Source organism: Nomia melanderi, chromosome 3 (assembly GCF_051020985.1).
Source record: "Nomia melanderi isolate GNS246 chromosome 3, iyNomMela1, whole genome shotgun sequence".
NCBI classification, from domain to species: domain Eukaryota; kingdom Metazoa; phylum Arthropoda; class Insecta; order Hymenoptera; family Halictidae; genus Nomia; species Nomia melanderi.
Window position 1 is genome coordinate 22,975,779 of NC_135001.1, and position 19,702 is coordinate 22,995,480.

Sequence of the window (19,702 nt, forward strand, 5' to 3'; positions counted from 1 at the left end):
ATGTACCGGCGTTCATGCACAAGTTGCATCGTAAATTTTTGTCTCGGTTACCGTTATCGATGATCAGTGACAATCGAAGAAAGTACGCCGATGACACGATTGGCAATTACTATATTTCAGACTTGTTACACTTGAAAGAAAATTGAACGATTTGGAGCAAAGATCGTTAATTACCTTTGAAAATGAACCATTAATGACTTCTTAATTCAAGATTACTAAAACTATAAAGATACTTTGCTGAGAAAATGTAAAATGTATCATTTACTCGTGTAAATGTAATAAACGTATTCTTGTAATTTTTATAAGATATTATAAACCAGTCATATTAAAAATAAAATGATTGGTACTTTTAATGTTAAACAATTCTATTATATTAGAATTTTCATTCTTTTTTTCTTTACGTTAAATATTATACATTTGTTTATATACAGTAACTTAGAATTTATTTGTAATATCTCACGCGAATATTTAATGTTACTTATCTACACTTAATCACTTTTCCGACGCCAGCTTATTAATTTATACAATTTATTCCCAGTCACTTTATCCTCCAACGGAATTCTGATTTATTCCAAATTACACATTCACAGTAATAGCCGTGATATTTCTCCAATCTTAACAAGCCTGAAGCGTATTAGAGATTACTAGATTTACCGTTGACAGTTCCGAACGATTAATAATCACCATTTTCCGTAATAAATTCTCACAACTTACTCAGTGTAACCTTTTTATCGTGCTTAATATAAATCAATCGATCGCTCAACATAAAACAATAACGACGACACGGGAAACCAGATCGACGAGAAGCGGCGATCCGAATTTTGGAAAAAAAAAAAAATCCCGCAGCCGGGCAACGTTCTCCGTGGCTCGAAAAAGGTGGGAGTTGGTATAAAGAGAGGAAATACTCGATGGTGATGGCCAGTGAGTTCAGTGAGAGTGCCGTGATCCTTTTACCGATCTACCGTGAAAGTCAACGATGAAGGTACGCGTCCCAAGATCATTGTGCTCAGAATTCCTGCTGCACCATGTGTGGTGAAGTGTTGTTCATTCCCCGACATTCCGTTTCTCTGTTTAGCCCGGCGTCGTCGGTTAATTCCCAATTAACTTCTCCGCGTCGTCGCTCGTTAATTCTTCCGTCGTTCCCTCGTGTGCGGCAGGTTTAATGGAGATCTGAAGCGAGGTTCGGTGTTCAGTCGATTTTACAGGACGGTTTCGCTGGTCCGATCGAGAATCGTTAAGTTCAACACCCACGTGAAAGTAAAACACGTTCATCGTCGCTCACACCTTCCGCACACCACAATGGAGAAATTCGCGCTATGAATCTCCTTGATCTTCACAGCAGTGGGAATGTAAAAGTGCAAACGAGGATCATTGTCCGCGCAAGCGGTCATTTGCCTAATGCAAATTGCATCTTTCGGGACTCCTGTTTGCGCGGAATTTTCATTCGCCGGACGCCGATTTTGCAAACGAGCCGCTCTTTTAATTTGTTTGGTCTGCTGTTTAGGTGTAGTTTATGTGTCTTTGGTACTTTCGATCGATGTTAGCATCGGGAATTATTGGTTTTAGGTTTCTTATGTTGATATCATCGAGGTGCTGAATATTTGAGATTATTTTCAGTTTCACTTGAAAGAATTCATAGAACAAGAGTTCAATAGGCGCACTAAAGCCATCAGACGGGTCAAACTGATCCATTTTGGATTTCTTCTAGTATTGTTAGAAGGATACAAATTATTCTGCGGGGAATTACGAAATAAATTTCAGTAATGCATAAACTGGAACTACAAATAAATAACTAAACTGGAACTATGAATAAAATATTGGAACAAAATAGCTTTGTTCCTCAATGTACTTGTGACTTCCCTTTGAGTTAGTTTCAGAGAATATCGTCTTCGCCTTGTCAAGAATTGTTAAATATTTCTAGTGAGAAACTCCCGAGTGCAAAGGGTGAACACGTTGACCGCCACGATGGTCACCGGTGACCGGAACTTCCAAATTGTGCGAAAACAATTACAAAAAGAAAATTGATACCTAATCAAAATATTTAATTACATAAGTAATGAAATAACACTGTAACGCAAGAGCTATAATACAAACTGATTAATAATTAATTGAAAATTCTCGTGGTCAACGTGTTGAAGCGCGAAGAAAGTTGCGCGCGTCGCGTTCGCCGCTGATTTTCGGATCGGTCCACAAACCGGAAGTGATCCGCGGTTCTTTCACTAGACCAATACGTTTCACCAGTGTCGAAAGGACCCAACGCTTGGGCCTTGGGCTGGTATCTACTCGTGCAAGTACGTGGCACCGGTTTCTTCGCTGTTTTTTAGAAATCGCGGCGACCGTGCACGTTCGAACGCCTCAAGCCGGAGCGTACGGCAGAAACTGGGTTAAACGTCGACTGTACCAAGTGCAAGACCAAGGACGCGCCGGTCACTTTCGTCCGTTGTAGGAAATATTCTCAGCTGAATCGGCGGTTAACCGAAAACGCCGCGGAAACAATAAAACTCACCGGTCACCGACACTTCTGGTTTCGTTCGAACCGTTGTCACTTGAGTTTCGAGTTCCGACAGGAATCGAGGGGTCGAGGGGTTTCAGTGAGTTGAAATAATTACGAAGAACCGAAGTACGAGTATAATTGTTAATCGGAGTGTCGATTCTGATCGGTTTTCGGATCATTCGAAATGATGCCAAATTTCTTTAATAACTTCTCAGAGAAATAACCGTTGTAACCCTCATCACTCCAGATGGTTTTGTAATTTATCAGCAACTGCAACTAATTTTTATATCTCTAGTGAAAATGAGGAATGGTTAATTTCTCGATCTGTTAAATAATAAATGCTTCGATCTTTTATTTTCCTTCTCAGTACAAAATTTCGATGCGTGAAAATCTAATAATTTTAAGGTAGTTTCTTGATTCATTAAAATATTTGATATTATAACTGGTGCAATATTGGAGCCTACAGAGTGCAAAGGGTTAATCATTGCAGAAAGAAGAAATCAGGAATTGGTCGTTTCAACTTGTCTGGTGGTTTTAGCGTTAAGGATAAATTTAAAATATTATATATTTGTATGTTTTTTTTTATTTTCGGTTGCACAGCAGAATATAGATAGGGTAAGTAACGAATGGAATGAATGAAAGGAAGGAGTGAATGGGTCTGGGTACAATTGTAAATCAAGTCCACTTTTCCTGGCTGTGAAGCTGAAAATAAAATCTATATTTATTATTTCTTAAGTTTATTAACACTGAAACCACTAGACTTGATTTCTTCTTTTTGAAATTATTGTAAAGGCAACAGATGTTCTTCTTGAATACCACCTTAATCTTATCTTTGGTTTAACTTTTACTTTCTACCTTATTGCAACTCCTTCCTCGTTTTCCTTTCTCTTTCGCTGTAGTTCCCTTAGCTATTCTTCTGTTCTCTTATCTCTACCTCTCCGTGTTTTCCTACATTATCTTATCAAGCGTTCTAGCATCCGAAATTTATTTCCTCATAGATATCGCATCACCAAAATTAAACATCAAGGATCGAATAAACCCGAGATAAATATGAAGGAGTTAATAAAATAACAGAATTATTATAATGATAATAAACTCGAGATAAGCGGAAAGATTTATAAAATAACGAGATCGTTAGATGAAACTAGAATGGTTAAATAGATGATGAAAATAGAATAATATATTCTATTAACACTAGAACTACCGAGCATTTAATACGATTAATATGCAATTCCCATAAAAATTGTAACAGTAGATTATTTTCAGTTTCTTCAGACATTCATTATAGTACGCAAATGAAGCTATTTTCAAAATCATTTCGAATATTCAATTCGAAGATATAAATAATTGCTAAAAAATCTTGGAAATTATGCGTTGACAGTAGATCTTTCATAACAAAATGGAGCAGGTCTCTAAATTCCTCCATCATAGAAGTTATAATTGCTGAAGATATTTCCGATCGACCTCCACGCCCCGAGTACGAACGCAAATGACACTCAATCATCCGCGGAACGATCATTTAAATGGAAACGACGAATGATCTAAATTTCCGCGCGACCAACCAATCTAATCGTGCAAAAGCAACAATTTCGTTCGCTCTCGACTCCTTTCATCTCGAGTCGCAGTTGCCGAAGCGAAAGTCATTTACGATGGTGTTACTACTCTCGGTTCTTTCACGGAAAGCGCATGACGAAACTCGCCCGCCGCATCACACGGGAAATTGTTCGATCATTTTTTCAGGCGACGTTGGCTGAGGTTTCCCTTCGCGTTCACACAAGAGCAGTCATTGTCGCGTCGCGGCTGATGAACGTTATGCCACAGTAATGAAACCGAAAGCACAGGGAACCGCAGGACCAATTAACAGTTTGCATCCGAAACTCCTTTCTTCGCCGCGTGTATTCGTGGTTTTCCAATGAAACGTTGATTAACCGGTTAACTGCGTTTCACGGGTATATTCATAGAGAAGTTGCAGGATTTTGTGTCATGACGAGTATACTCGTCATAGTAAACAGTAGTGACCATTGGGTTTTCAGAAATTACAATTTAAATAACCATGGAAATTACAGTTTAAATAGCTATTGCAATTTAAATAGCCATTACAATTTAAATAGCCAATAGTATGTTATTTTTTTCATGGATGATAAATAATATTAATATTATTAATAAATTATTCATTATTTTATTATAATATAATATTTATTATATTCTTAATATTTTATTACAATATAATATAATACAATTAATTATATTATTATAATATTAATCTCATAAATTCCAATATATTTCTATAACTTCACATAATAAATTAATTATTACCCTAATAATTGCATTGTTCTTAATTATAGTAAGATGAATGATTCGAAAGGTAGTTAACTAATCTTCGAACGTGAGAAAACTAGTTTTTCCGCGTTAAACCGAGCGGGCGCTATTAAGATCGCAATCAGCGAGAAACCTTTAACACAGAACGAGTCGTTGAATTTCATTTTATAATAAGAGAGGAAGGACATTTTTATAAACTTTCAGTACACGCAGATGTATTCCGTCGTTTTGCCGGCACCAATTTCTTCTTTTCTTTTTCTTTCTATATTACTCCGTGAAACCAGCAATTTTCTGTCAACATCGCCGTTTGTTGCGGTCACATACATGGACATCTTCTAAAGCGGAACCCTACGACGCGCGTCCTCGTGTGACTTTCACCAAGAACCGCTCCACTTGCTGCATTCTACGTTCCTATGCTCTACGCCCGACTGATTTATAAATTCACGGATATGTTACAACATTTCGCCGTGGCTAACTTATTGCGCACAAATATACTCGTACCACTTACTCGCATGCGACAGTTCCCTACAAACCTATTATACTTAAGGATCTGCGAAATTTCTTCGTTAAAAGAAATATGTTGTTATTCTTTGGTGTTTATTAAATATCTCCAATTCTTTAATCAGCGTAGGACATGCTACATACTGAAAAGGGAAAGAATTCACTGCAAAAATATTATTATTAACACATTGCGTGCAAGATTCAGTGTACTACCGAAAACAATTGAAAATCTAGACATTTGACAGTGCAAATGAGACCAGCCCCTCTCACTTGTAATTGCCCCACATATTAACGATACTTTGCGGACGACTGTCGACATTTTGTTCATATTTGGAAGACCAAGCCGCAAACGAGTGAGTTAATTACTCGAACATCTAGAGATCTGTACAGTTTCCTTTCTTCTATCGATTAAGCGATTGAATCGTTTAGTTCCGTCTGTTGAAGGTTTTGTACATTCCTAAAAACCTTCGTTCGCAAAGGGTTAATTCCATACACAGACGAAGTGTATACTTCTCAAACTTCAAACAAACTTAAAACAACATCTCCATACTTCCCACAACCCATTGAAACAAAAATATCTCAACCCAATTCCCATTTACAATCCCCAAAGTCCTACTTCAATCAAATTCCACTCCCAATTACAATCTCCATCGCATTCCAATCATTGCCATCGTCAGAGCAATCCAACCATCGTCCGCAAAGGGTTAATTCTAAGCACAAACGAAGTATCTTCTTCTCAAATTTCAAGCAAACTTAACATCTCCATACTTCCCACAACCCATTGAAACAAAAACATCTCAACCCAATTTCCCTTCATTCCCAAAATCATCCTTCAATCAAATTCCACTCCGAACTACAATCTCTCATTCCATCACCCCATCTCCAGAGCACTCAAACTCCTCTCCCAAATCCGGCCGTTTCATTGCACGAGCGTTCGCCAGCCAGGCACTGACCCATCTCCACGTTTCAGTGTCCGCAGCTGCTCGCGCTGGCCTGTTGCCTGGCCCTGGCCGAAGCATCGCAGGCGGCGGAGTCGGCTGAGCAGGACCTGCTGTCGCGAGCGTCGGCGCAGCTGGAGCGTTTGGCGCCGTACCGTAGGTCGTCCAGCGAAGGCGCGTCCACCGACCAATGGCAGTCGCTCGAGCCGGCGAGGGCTCCGGAGAACGCGAACCTGGACGAGCGTCGCGTGGCTCTGGAGATCTACCGAGTCCTGCCGGAGGACCTGCAGGAGGACATCGTCAGGAGGGGTCAAGTGGCGGTGATGGAGTTGCTGGCCGACCCGAAATACATGGCGCTGATGCAGGAGAGGATAAAAAGATCGGGCGCGGACGGCGGCTACGGGGCGAAACGCGACGGACACGCTTACAGCGAGCACAAGCCGCCGGAAGCTGACCACGGGACCAAGCGCGACGGCTACACTTACTCGGAGTACGAGGGACCACCGGAAGCGGAGCATCCGCCCGAGGGATACGGAGGATACGCGCACGAGCATTACGGCGGAGAGTACTACGGGGACCAGCCTGCCGGATCCGACTCAGGAGGGATCATCAAAGGATCTACCAGTCTGATCAGCGGCATAGCGAAAGGATTGATCGGCGGGCTCGTCAGCGCGTCCGGCAGCGCGTCGAAGGGATCGTCGTCGGTGTCCGCGACCAGCTCCGCTCAAGCATCCTCGTCGAGCTCGTCCTCATCGACCGAGCAGAAAAGACCGGCGTACGGACACTACGGACACTACGGACCCGCTTACCCGGTAATTATGTAATTATTCGACAGAGTAACGAAGCGCACGCGACGCGGTAATCGAGGGCTCGACTCGTGTACGGTGGAGGTATCGGTGGTTGATCCGTTGAGGAATGATTTAGAGTGATGGCACGCTTGAAAATTGACACGTCGAGTGTCAAATTTCGTGGTTAATTGCGTTCGAGTATAGACGTTATCTTAACACATTAAGTACTGGCAACGGGAAGTCTCGTTTTTATGTAAAGACACTTAGCCATGCAACTTCGCTAATTACCACGTTGAAGAAATATAAAGTTTAATTCGAATTGATTATCTATTTAAAATATATTACATAACAATATGATATCTGAGCTTTTCTGTGTACGGTGATATAAGTTGACCTCAGTGAAAATTGCCATCTGCACGATTCAGTTTTCTGAAAGCCGGTACGCAATGTGTTAACACATTGCATACTGATAACAGGAAATCTCGTTTTTATATAAAGACACTTAACTACGTACCCTTTCTAATTACCGCAGCATTTAGAAAATATTAAATTTGATTAGAACCGATTATCGTTGAAGGAATCAGCATCAGATTTTAATGTGACGTGTATACTCGTCAGTTAACTGGTTAAATGGAGAGACTTTAAGAAATGCTGTTTGAGCTCTTTTGGAATAGTTATGTTATTGAAACGAGGAAATTATTAGTTGAACGTCTGTTGCATAGTTGGCAATTGACCGCTTCTTTATAGTGAAACCAAAAACAGTAAAAGTGATTGCTTTAATATCGTTTATTTAACGATTACGAGGGATCACGAGCAAAAGGACAAATAGAAATGAGAAGTTCAAATTCCACGTTGGAAACTAGAGAAAGACAAGCAACGTTAATGAAAGAAATTGTTGGTTTTCACGATGCACAGTCTAATTCAGGTAAAAGTGTTTCGGAGTTGTCGGTAGGTGCTGCAGCATATCTATTCATTATATCAGGTCAATTACTGGTGACTCCACCTTACTTTCTAACAGCGGCGGATCCAGGATATTGTTAGACGGGGTTCAGCAGTTTTCGGAGTTTCTATATGCTGTTCTGAGACCAATGCTTTACTTACTTTAGTGGTTGTATCCATATTTGGGGTTGACGCGATTATGATACTGGTTTATCAATTTTGGGGACGTGGAATCGGCGCGTTGGAGTTTTGAGGTAATCTTGGTTTTTGTGTCCATTATGGACAAAGTGATTAATTATCTGCTGCTAGTTCGATTAGAAATTTTCTTAGCTAAAATAACATGTTTATCAAGGTGATGAATTTTCTACTGAAAAATGTAGTTGAATAATTTTGCTGAGTATCATCTTTTTTGATAAAGTACAGTACAGGTACCAATTAACACTAGAACTACCGTACCAAAATGACTGGTTTCGATTTGTTTGTTTCGCAATTATCGATATCTTCGAATTGAATATTCGAAATGATTTTGAAAAGAAACTGAAAATAATCTATTGTTACAATTTTATAGGAAGTCCATATTAATCGTATTAAATACTCGGTAGTTCTAGTGTTAATCTCCAAGTAAGTAAAGTGTTAAAATTCTCATTAAAATTACATGAACCGTATATTCGTAATTGTTAAAAAAATCAGACCGTTAAGAGATCTTGCTCCATCGTCCTTAAACCCCATATAAGTCTCTTTAACCATAAAAATCGAATTTATTCAAAACCGATTGCAAGTCGAGTAAATACCAACAAATATTCATTCGATTCAATCGAATTCCAATCGAATTGTATTTCGTTCGGTCGAAAATCGTTGAAACTGAAAAATCCGTTGGATCCGCCGATGAATCGGTAATTGGCTGAAGGGGGATCGGCGCGGCGAGACGAATCGCTCTCACGTTCCACGCCGCGTTGAATTTCTGGTTGCGCGGCGCGGCGCAGGTAAAAGCTTGCGTTCCATCGGCGATTATTTCCGAATAAATTAATCCTCAATTGGCCGGAACACGGAAACGAGCGGCGCGCGGTAGAATGTCGGTACCGTTTTCGAATTGAGTCTGCATCGCGCGTTTCTACCATTCGCAGTTTTTAGGAAGTCCCCGCTAGTGAAAGTCGGCTGGTTGACTTGAAAAGTGGCTGAGATTATAACGCACGGTTTTCGAGTGCTCCATTCGAGACGCGAGTCGGAATCAGTTCGAGCAGGAATTACTGCGATTCGCGTAGAATTTTGAACACGACAGTATTAACCCTTTGCACTCCAGAAATTTGACACTGGAAATATTCGATTTATTTTTATGAGATATAGATGACATTTCTTTAAACTAACTTAAAGAGGGATCTATTCACGAAATAAGGGGAACAATGCTATTTTATTTCCACATTTCACGTATCGATCACTCGAGACTTAATGTTAAATACGAAATTTTACAATTCTGATGCACCAATCGAGTGGTGAAGAGTTAACCCTTAGCACTCCAAATAGGTTTGTACTCTATCAGCAACTGCAACTAATTTTTATAGTATTTCTCGCGAAAATGAGAAATGTTATAAAATTTCTTCGATCTTTTATTTTCCTTAGTACAAAATTTGGATGTGGAAAATCGAATAATTTTAGGGTAGTTTCAAGATTCATTAAAATATTTGCTATTATAACTGGTGCAATATTGGAGCCTACAGAGTTCAAAGGGTTAAAATTGGAACTACCAAAGCATTCCACTGAATTATTCATAATTTCTTATCAATATCAGAAGGGTGTATTTCTTCAAAGGATTTTAATTAACTGCAACTAATTTTTATAGTATTCCCAGCGAAAATTAGAAATGTTATAAAATTTCTTCGATCTTTTATTTTCCTTGTTAGTACAAAATTTCGATGTGGAAAATCGAATAATTTTAGGGTAGTTTCAAGATTCATTAAAATATCTAATATTATAATTGGTGCAATATTAGAGCCTACAGGGTTCAAAGGGTTAACTTCCTCGAGAGAGAAGTGTCAAATGAAAATCAAACGATGCACGGATACTTTCTTTTTTTAGAATAGCAGCATAGAGTAGAATTGTACTAGACTTAGAGAAGTTATCTCGATATATATACCGCACGGAAGAAAATCGCGATCTGGGTCGTCGAGGTCGCTGTTATGGAGGGAAATCTCAGCTGGTTCTCATCATCGGCCCTTACTCGATCGGCTTTCGAACGTCCGTGACTCGGTTTTCCGTCAGAAAATAATTGTTCCCGCAAAACGCAAGCGGAAAACATCGCTCGACCGGTAACAGTTCGATGATACGAATTCTCTTGTACAATTGACGATCGTTCGATCCATTCAGACGAGAATTACCAACGTGTCGCATCGACTCGAATGTATTCGTAATTAAAACTCAGCTCCACGACGGAGGGATTTTCACGATGATCAAATTACAAGACTGAAATTCGAAAAAAGAATGCTGCAAGGATCGAAGGAGAATCTTTTGCGGGCGTGATCGCTATCGATGGCGAACGTATATCGGCTATGCGAAAAAGATGAAGGAAGATTGCACGTTGTCACTATGATATAAGCATTTCGTTCTGTTAGAATAGAGGCTGTTTTATAATAATCAATGCTGTACCAAGCAATCTACAATATTCAATAAAGCAACGATTCTATTGCATTTCTGATCGACTTGGCGATGCGCGTTTAGTCTTAGTTTAATGGAATTTTTCTATGGTAGTACGGGCATAAGGAGTTCGACGTTTGGGACTTCAAAAAGGCGATCATTAGCACATTAATGCAGGCGGTAAAAGCCATAAGTGGCGGTGTGATTGCTTTGAAAGGTCAGCTTATCAAGGGGAGCGGTTACCTCGTTTCGACGAAGGGCAAAATTATTTCGTCGACGGGCGACGCGATCACGTCTTTGGGACGTAATATCGCGAAGAACGCTGTGCACCCACCGGAACCATCGCACACTAGTTATGCTTACGAACATCCTCCAGAAGGTGGTAAGTTTTACAGAGAATTTGTTATGGACTATTCGTTGTTTGCTTTTCTGAGTTGGTGTAATCATTAACGAGAGCCATATTGCAGTTGTTTAAACAGAAGCTTTCTAACTTGTCAGTAGGTATAACACTGTCGAGAGATATTAAAAGACTTTTTTTTTAAATAACAATAATATATCTCTATTAATGTAACATTAATGATGAGACGTATATTATAGTTGTTTAAAAAGAATTTTCTAATTTATCATTATAAGGTTTGTGGTTATATTTAAACTAAATTTTTCATTTATCCGTGTAACATTAATGAGAGTCGTAAGTTACATATGGTTATTTAAAAAATGTACTATTGGGCTAGCAAATAATTTCACCATATCGCATTTCTTTCATTTCCTGGTTTATTAAAAATATTCGTTTCTTTAGGGGAAAATGAAATTTTGTGTTTATAGCGTAGAATAAACATTTGTATGTTAACGCTACTTTCGACACTTGAGAGTATTATATAAATAGTCGTAAAAGTATATAATAATCTGGGAATCGTTAATTATATTTATTCTGAATAAATTAAACTCACCTCATGATGTGCTTTCTAGGAAGCTCTAATTGAGAGTCGCATACAGCATGAACTCGTGCAACTGCATGTATCGTTGCAACATTAAGAAATGTAAATTATCTTATAAAAATTAGCAACTAAGAAAGCTTTCGAATAAATCAAAAGGTTCATTGATACAAAAGTGGAATGAAACTGAAATAGTCTTAAATTCGAGATAAATATTTTTATATTTACTTTATATTTCCTTTAAGTAAATAAGACTTTTCAGGAGAAATGCTAGCTAATTGTTCAAATATATCGAGTTACCTTTAAATATATTGCATTCGAAAGCACAGAAATGTTTGCTTCACTAACAGTGTCGCTTTTCCATACTTTTGACCTAATTTCGCCATAAAACGGTAGGTCACGAGGAAAGCTATGACGGACCTCCGCCTTCTATCGAGGAGTACAGCGAGCCAACCGATGGTTACCACGCAAATTCGAATTACGAATCGTCATCGGACGGTAAGACTTTCTATCATTACGGTTCCTGCTTAGCATTACTTAGCCTAAGGATAACCCTACACGCTGCCACTGACTCCTTCGAACTTTATAACCACGCCCAATTTCCGGGACAAAAGCAAAAACACCGAAGCTTTCAACGTTGAAACAGACCTTTTTCGACATTTTGTCAAATCAATATCGAAGTTAATTAAAGGAAACGTTCGTGTTTCACTTTTTCACACGGGGGAACATTTTTCACTTAAAAGGAAAGGCAAACGTTCGAGTCTGCGTTGAATCGTTAGAAGAAATCATTTCAGAAAGTTGCTGATTAATAGGGGATTGTTTTATTGTCCGAGATAATGCAGAAAACGGAAGTTGTTGGAAAGTATTTGCAAGAAAATGCGATGGGTGTAGTATCTGTAAAAATATGTAAAATTCTAATCGTTGAAAAATTCGAAGCATGCGAGTAATCTGGTGTAATGAGAGGTGTAAGAAATCTAAAATGAGGAAACACGTGAATTACTTCCTACGCACTTTTCTCGATGCATTGGCAAGCATGTTATTACGAAATGATCGTTACATTAACTTCTAAATGTAATTCGGGTTTCTTTTTTTAACATACGTTCACCGCATTGCCTGCGTTTTTACTTTTATCGTTATTAGAATGTTCAATAGAAAATATATTTTCGATAGTTCCATTTATAATTATTATTCAAAATATATTAATTATAGAAATTTCAATAGCATTTAGTCAATCGTATGTATTTACAATTTTAACTCTCTTACGTTTGAAACTAATTAAAAAAATCAGCCATTTAATTTAACAGCAAATAGATGATTATTCATCGAAAGTATATTTTCGATAGTTCCATTTACAATTATTATTCAAAACATATTAATAATTATAGAAATTTCAGTAGCATTTAGTCAATCGTATGTATTTATAATTTTAACTCTTCTTAATTAATTCAAAAAATCAATCATTTAATTTAACAAGAAATAATTCACGACCATTAATCTTATCATATATTCCAATATGAAACGCCTAAATGCATGTTGCTCTTGTTGCTGGAAAGTAGACCTACACTTTGGTATAACCTTTTTCCTAAACGTTCGACTGATTAGTTGTTCTTGTCACACACTGTATATTGTTACCATGAGGCACATAAGAAAATAAAGACAGCTCTCGTTTAGAGTGTGCAATGCATTCGGTGTGTGTCTATAAGAAAGAAAAAAATTGGGTGAGAGGCGCCGGATCCTGCAGGGATCGGTTGTACGTTTTGAAATAAAGAAAGTAAGAGCAGTCTTCGCTTTCAAACGAGATTCTAATCTCCGGAACTTTCCTCTGTGTGTCATGGCGATTGAGTGGGGCCGGCAGAGACAGCTCGGAATTCCACAGTGGCATCCTGAACCATGCTAGCGATCGTCATTCGGTGATTCATTCATGGAAAAGGTTCACTCCGTTACAGGGTCGTGTGCGAAGAAAAAAGTATCAGCTTTCACGAGGGATTTTTTGAGATTTTAGAGACTTTTTCGACAGTGTTTACCGAAGTTTTGAATTTTCGAATTTTTAAGTTTACCGAAACACTTGGAATTTATTAAAAATATTAACCCTTTGCGCTCGGGAGGTGATTTTCAGTCATCACTTGATTTGAGGGGGGAAATACCTTTAGACGGATGAAAACGAGCTGATCTTTATGAATTTTTTTGAAAAGGAAAGGATTGTTTCACATTTTTGAAACTATGGTTATCATTTATTATATTCTTTCTCTGTTACAACGTATTTTTTGTTTTTCAAAATATTTAAAAATGGCGGAGTTATGTCCCTGTTTCTCGGGAAGGTTGTGGTGCGTCTTATTAACGCGGTGAAATGGCTTGATACGTAAAACACGGGAGTAAAATAGCTTTGCTCCTCAATGCACTTGTGATTTTCCAAGTTATATATTATGTATTTTCTTGTCCCGTGTGCATTTTGTATAATTCCACACTCCCAAATTTCTCACGATTGAGAAATTAAATTGAGAGACCTTTACTCTTTTACGCATACGACCCAGAGTGAATGTCATCCCGCTCGCTGCCAGATTTCCTTTCAACTCGCGATCTCTTTCATTTATGCTAATATCATTCCGCGGGATCTTCCTGTCGCTCTAAAAATTCGAAATGATTCCTTAATGCACCTTCGCCGTTGGCTAAATCTCGGAATAGATCGAAACTTTTACGTAACTAGCTTTCACCGAATGAGTTTTTTCGTCGGTTTGATGGCCTACGCGGCGGAATACATACTTCCTTTCTTCCGTCGCTAATGAAGATCAGGAGAAAAAGTTGTGCGTGTTCCCATGGCGTTCCAATAAACGAACACTTTTTATTCATTTATGTAACGACTGTGTCATCGTTACGTTGAAATCCTTAATTTCCTAGATCATAAAAATTTACATTCATCGCTAAAATCCTGAAAACAGCACTTTCCAAAAGAGTTTCGAAAGCTATAAGTTATTATTACGACACATATATAGCAATCAAAATAACGAATTCTGTATTCCATAATTTTGCCGTTTTCACTTGCACAGTCATATTTCGAATGCTAAGTCACAAACAGGTGATTTAATTACTCGAATAACAAGAAGCCAGTTCGTAGTTCCCTTTTCTCAGTTATCTAAGCAATCGATATATAATTTAGCTTCTTCTGCTAAACGTTTCCTGTACTTCAAGGTACTTCGTCCTCAAAGTTGACAAATATTGAAATGATCAATAAGTAAATTAATTCTCAAATATATAGCAATATTTCCTAATTACCAAACCACTGGGCGAGCCACATATTTCATGCTACACCGTCTAACGAGCCAACACTGTCTAACGTGATATCTTACTGCGACCCTTTCCAAATTTCTTTAAGTATACTCTCGAATATATTTCACTGTCTACCTCATAATTTCCTTTCGTTCGCAACCAAATGACATTCCACACAACTTCACTCTATTGAAAAATTGTAAACTCCAGAAATATCTTGTTCGACAACCATTTTTAACCCTTTGCGGATTCTCGAGACAAAAACCACCAAATCCCCTAAATTTATCATCCACGCATAGCCATTCCAACTCAACTCCACTAAAACTGTTACACAAACCCCATAAAACTGATCGGAATTCCCACTGACAAACGTTACGTTTACAGTCGGCGAGCACGCGGGCCTGCTGATCGCGAAGCCGACGGAGCCGGAAAACCACGACGAGCACGAGGACTTGCATCCCCGCAAGCCTGCGCCGCACGAAGACAAGTACCACGGCCCTCCGCCGGAGCTGACCGAGAACACCGTCTCGGGGAACACGCACGGTTTCCCAGGTCCCGGTCAACCGGAGCACCCGGTGGAGTCGCCGCATCCCCCGTCCAGCTACGAAGTTCCTCTCCACCATCGCCCTTTTGACGACGCTAAGAAGGGCCACGAGTACTTGGCGTATCCTCCGTTGGCCGCCGGCCTGCCCGTCGGCGGCCACAACGCGCTGTCGATCCAGCAGAGCGTCGAGTACCCGCCGGTGCACATTCGGTACACGCTGCCTATCAAAGGCAACTTGAAGCTACCGGTCGACACCTCCGGCAACGACCTGTCCGTGTACGGCAGCGTGTCGATCGACACGGAGCCCGAGATCGAGCCAACGAAAGTGCACACCGTGAATCCGCTGAACGGACTAGAATTGCCGAAACTCCAGCCTCATGGGAATTTCCATGGCCTGCCGCCCTTGCTTCCGGGTGCTTACGCCCCTGCCACGCAGGAACCGCTGAAGATTCCGCTGCTGAACCCCTACGCGCCGGCTTATTGGCAAGGTCACGGGTTCTTGCAACCGTACGCTGGGTTTGATATGTACGGTCTGTACAGGAGACGCAACAGCGCGAACAGGAGAAGGTCCGTCAACGACGTCTTGAGACGCATGAGACTGCCACGGGGGTAGTCTGAGAGACTGACTTGCGGACTCAGGTAATTGGAGCGGGAGAGGATGTGGGGGTTGATCCGAGAATTAGTGGATGGCTTGGAATCATCTATGGTTTCTTCTGTTTGTAATTATCAAAAGGACAGATGTTGCTCAGGAATTGAAGAAATTGATTTAGCGATACGCAAACGGATGTTACTTTAAGGAATTGAAGAAACTGATTTAGCGATACGCAAACGGATGTTACTTTAAGGAATTGAAGGAATTGATTTAGCGATACGCAAACAGATGTTGCTTAGGAATTGAAGGAATTGATTTAGCGATACGCAAACAGATGTTGCTCCGAGGAATTGAAGAAATTGATTTAGCGATACGCAAACTGCATTGTCGATTCGAGTCGATGCACCTTGGTCTCTATAAAGAAATTGCACGAAGTCGATTTAATTTGGTGGTTTCGGTGTTGAGAAATGTTCTGGAGATATAATCTAGAGATATAGAATCCACTATTAGCAACGAAACATTTCTTAACACCGTGTGCAGTACGATATTATTTCGTTAACGTCGCTTAATTAAGTAAGAGAAGAGGAAACTAGACTGCATGAAGCAGAGACGTCATTTTGTCTTCGCTTTCATTGGCTGATTGTCACTCTACTGTAATACGAACGTAAATATTGTTGGTCAATCGTTAGGCCTTTCTCATCTCACTCCCTCGTTCGAAGGGCAAATGTTGTTTCTTGTTTAACACTAGAACTACCGAGCATTTAATACGATTAATATGCAATTCCCATAAAAATTGTAACCTGCGCTGGAAAAATTGCGCTTTAAAATTTCCGGTCAACAATGTGTTAAGTATAAGATAGTTAGAATATAACTATGTTCTTCGTTCATTGTTACTACTCATTTTTCAAAGTTTGTCCGTTTGTGGGCGTAGAAGGGATAACAATGATTCGCTGTTAGTCATCAAAGCGACACGTTAACGAGGTAATATTGTTACGAGAGTGCGGTTATTATTTGTCTAGGTTGCCATGCAATGTTTAGTTTTACAGAAATGCACGGTGTATATTAACCCTTTGCACTCGAAAGTTTTTCGCTAGAAATATTCAATATTCTCCGACGAGATACAGACGATGTTCTTTGAAACTAATTAACGAGAAAACATATGTAAATTAGGAAGGAAAGTTATTTTATTTCAATATTCCACATATTGGTGCATCATGCAAAGGTTAATATTATATATAAGACTTTGTAATTTTGCAAATCAAATCAAGGGGTGACTGAGAGTCACCTCTCGAGTGCAAAGGGTTAAGTATACAATTTTGTACCAGAAGAATTTAGGGTAACGCGATCATGAGAGGTATTTATGTGTATATACATGTATCATAAGAGTGCTAAAGTTGCTGTACATGTAACATTAAGATTAACGTTAGGATACTAATAGTTATACTGTAGATTTTTATGCAGAATAAACAGAGATTTGTTTTTCACGTCAATAAGTTCAATATATTGATATTCAAGAAGAGTATCGGATCTGATTGTATTTAAAATTTTGTATTTCTCACGGTTTCGTTTAATATAATTGTATAAAAATTCGCCGGTTAATAATAACTTTGATTAACAAGAAAGAATAATTATAGATGAAAGGAATACAAAGGAAACGATTGAACAGGAGTGAAAGAATTTATTGTATTTCTTATTGTACTTTCCCTTATCGTTAAAATATATCTTTTATATTTCCATCAGTATATAAACAGCTATCGTTGTATTTTAACTAATTTTAATAATTTAAATAATTATTTCGTGAACCTATCGGTTATCCACTATCTGTAACCAAACATACAACGTTTATGCAACTTGTATTAGCTCATCCCATAAATAACGCTATATTCTCATACATATTTTATTCTTAAAAATTAAAGTAAACAAAACTGACTTCAATCTAAAATATATTTCATCCACAAATGCTGTTCCATCTTTCTAGTAAACTCTCAATGCCTCTCACAAAATGTACAACGATGAGAAATACAATGCATGCAATTGAAAAAACTTTACTCATGTCCAATATATTCATGTAACTAGTCATCAGCTATCATCTTCGTTTTCTGTTTCAGTGACCTATACTACGCGACCAACCCCCGCGCGAGCGGGTTCAGAAAGCAGAGCGTAATTCGACATGAAAGTTGCAGCCTGCGATGGCTAAGAAGCAAATCGGCTCGCTTAGCTGCGTCGGATTTGCGGAATTCCGCAATAAGGTCGACGAAGACGAGAAGAAGCGAACGCACGAATCGACAGCGTGAACGGGCAGCCTCGCGTTCACCGAGTCGGCGGAACAAGGCAGCAAAGGCAGACTTCGCGGTCGGGCCCGTTACTCGCGGACGAATCTTCTTGAAGTTATTTACGAAAAGAAAGCGGTTTTGCATGCGAACGACAGAATGTTGGACAGTTGCGCACGAGTCAGGCTAGCGTGGCAAATATTTACAATAGTCGTGCGTTGTTTGTGATAAATACAACGAGGCGATGCTAGTACCTTCGCGTAACTTCGAATGCGAATTTGTCCGTTGCGCCTCGTTGATGGACTTAGTACCGACTTGTCGACCGTGTACGCTGCGATTGCAACGAACAGAGCTGTAACATGTTTATTTTGTACATACGAGCAAAGGAATTTTGCGAGCTAACGATAAAGGCCATAGAAATATTGATTGCTTCGTGCTCCACTTTGTTGCCTAACATCGGCTGGAACACGCGATTATAAACTTCGTAGTATTTATGTTACCCGTATGATTAATTGGTTATGAGAAATCTGTATGAATATTGTCGAACATGCGAAACGTACTTAGTTCCTGCGTTTATAAATAAATGCATTTGTTTATTACTGTTAGAATTCTCGCTTTATTGGAGCGACGATTAATGCATCCCTTCCGTCCCCTTTAACCCTTTGCAATCGGAAGTTTTTCGTTAGAAATGTTTTAACATTTTTTGATGACATAAAGACGACATTTTGTGAAACTAACTTGAGAAATCACCCTTTGCACTCGGAGCTTTCTCACTACAAATATTTATCATTTTCCGACGGAACAAAATTATTGTATTCCCATTATATAAAATTCAATATTAAATATCAGATTTTATAGTTTTACTGTATGAAATCAAATGGTGGGTGAGAGTCACCTCTCGAGTGCAAAGGGTTAAAACTCGTATCCTGTTCGTTGGAAAAGGTATTATCTCCATTCCGCCTCGACAGCTTGAAATATTACGAATAACGCGACAGTGTCCGCAATGATCGATTGAATTCCATGATTCTTCATTTGAGACGAATATCGTGCGTTGGAAAGCATGGGATTCCCATTCGTCGAGCGCCAAGGAGAGAAGGTACAGTGAACTTCAAAATTAAAATCAGACATTCAAATGATCGTGATCGTAGTGATCGTTTCGACAAAGAAACTCACGGAATACTGAAATATCGTTATGGAGTACCGAAACGTCACGGAAAAATGACTTTCACTTTATTCACACCGGATAATTAACCCTTTGCACTTGGAAATATTCAAGATTTTCCGACGAGATATAGTCGACATTGTTTGAAGCTGGTTCTGACGATAACGTTATTATAATAGTTATTATAATAGTTATAGTTATAAAAGTTATTTTATTTTAATGTTTCACATAGCAATACAAAGTTCCATTTAAAATACTAAATATTCAACTTCATAGTTTTGCTATCAAATAAAGTGGCGACTGAAAGTCACCTCTCGAGTGCAAAGGG

The 19,702-nt window shown here is 39.0% G+C and overlaps 1 protein-coding gene across 1 annotated transcript; it reads left to right on the top strand.

Moving 5' to 3' along the window:
• The first annotated feature begins 925 nt into the window (after window positions 1–925).
• LOC116429225 (uncharacterized) lies at window positions 926–18,271 on the top strand. Its single transcript, XM_076365512.1, has 6 exons — window positions 926–982; window positions 6,285–7,064; window positions 10,722–10,989; window positions 11,939–12,040; window positions 15,191–15,989; window positions 18,051–18,271. The coding sequence occupies exons 1-5, from the start codon at window positions 977–979 to the stop codon at window positions 15,961–15,963; spliced, it is 1,929 nt and encodes a 642-aa protein (XP_076221627.1). The 5' UTR covers window positions 926–976; the 3' UTR covers window positions 15,964–15,989; window positions 18,051–18,271.
• Window positions 18,272–19,702: the final 1,431 nt, after the last annotated feature.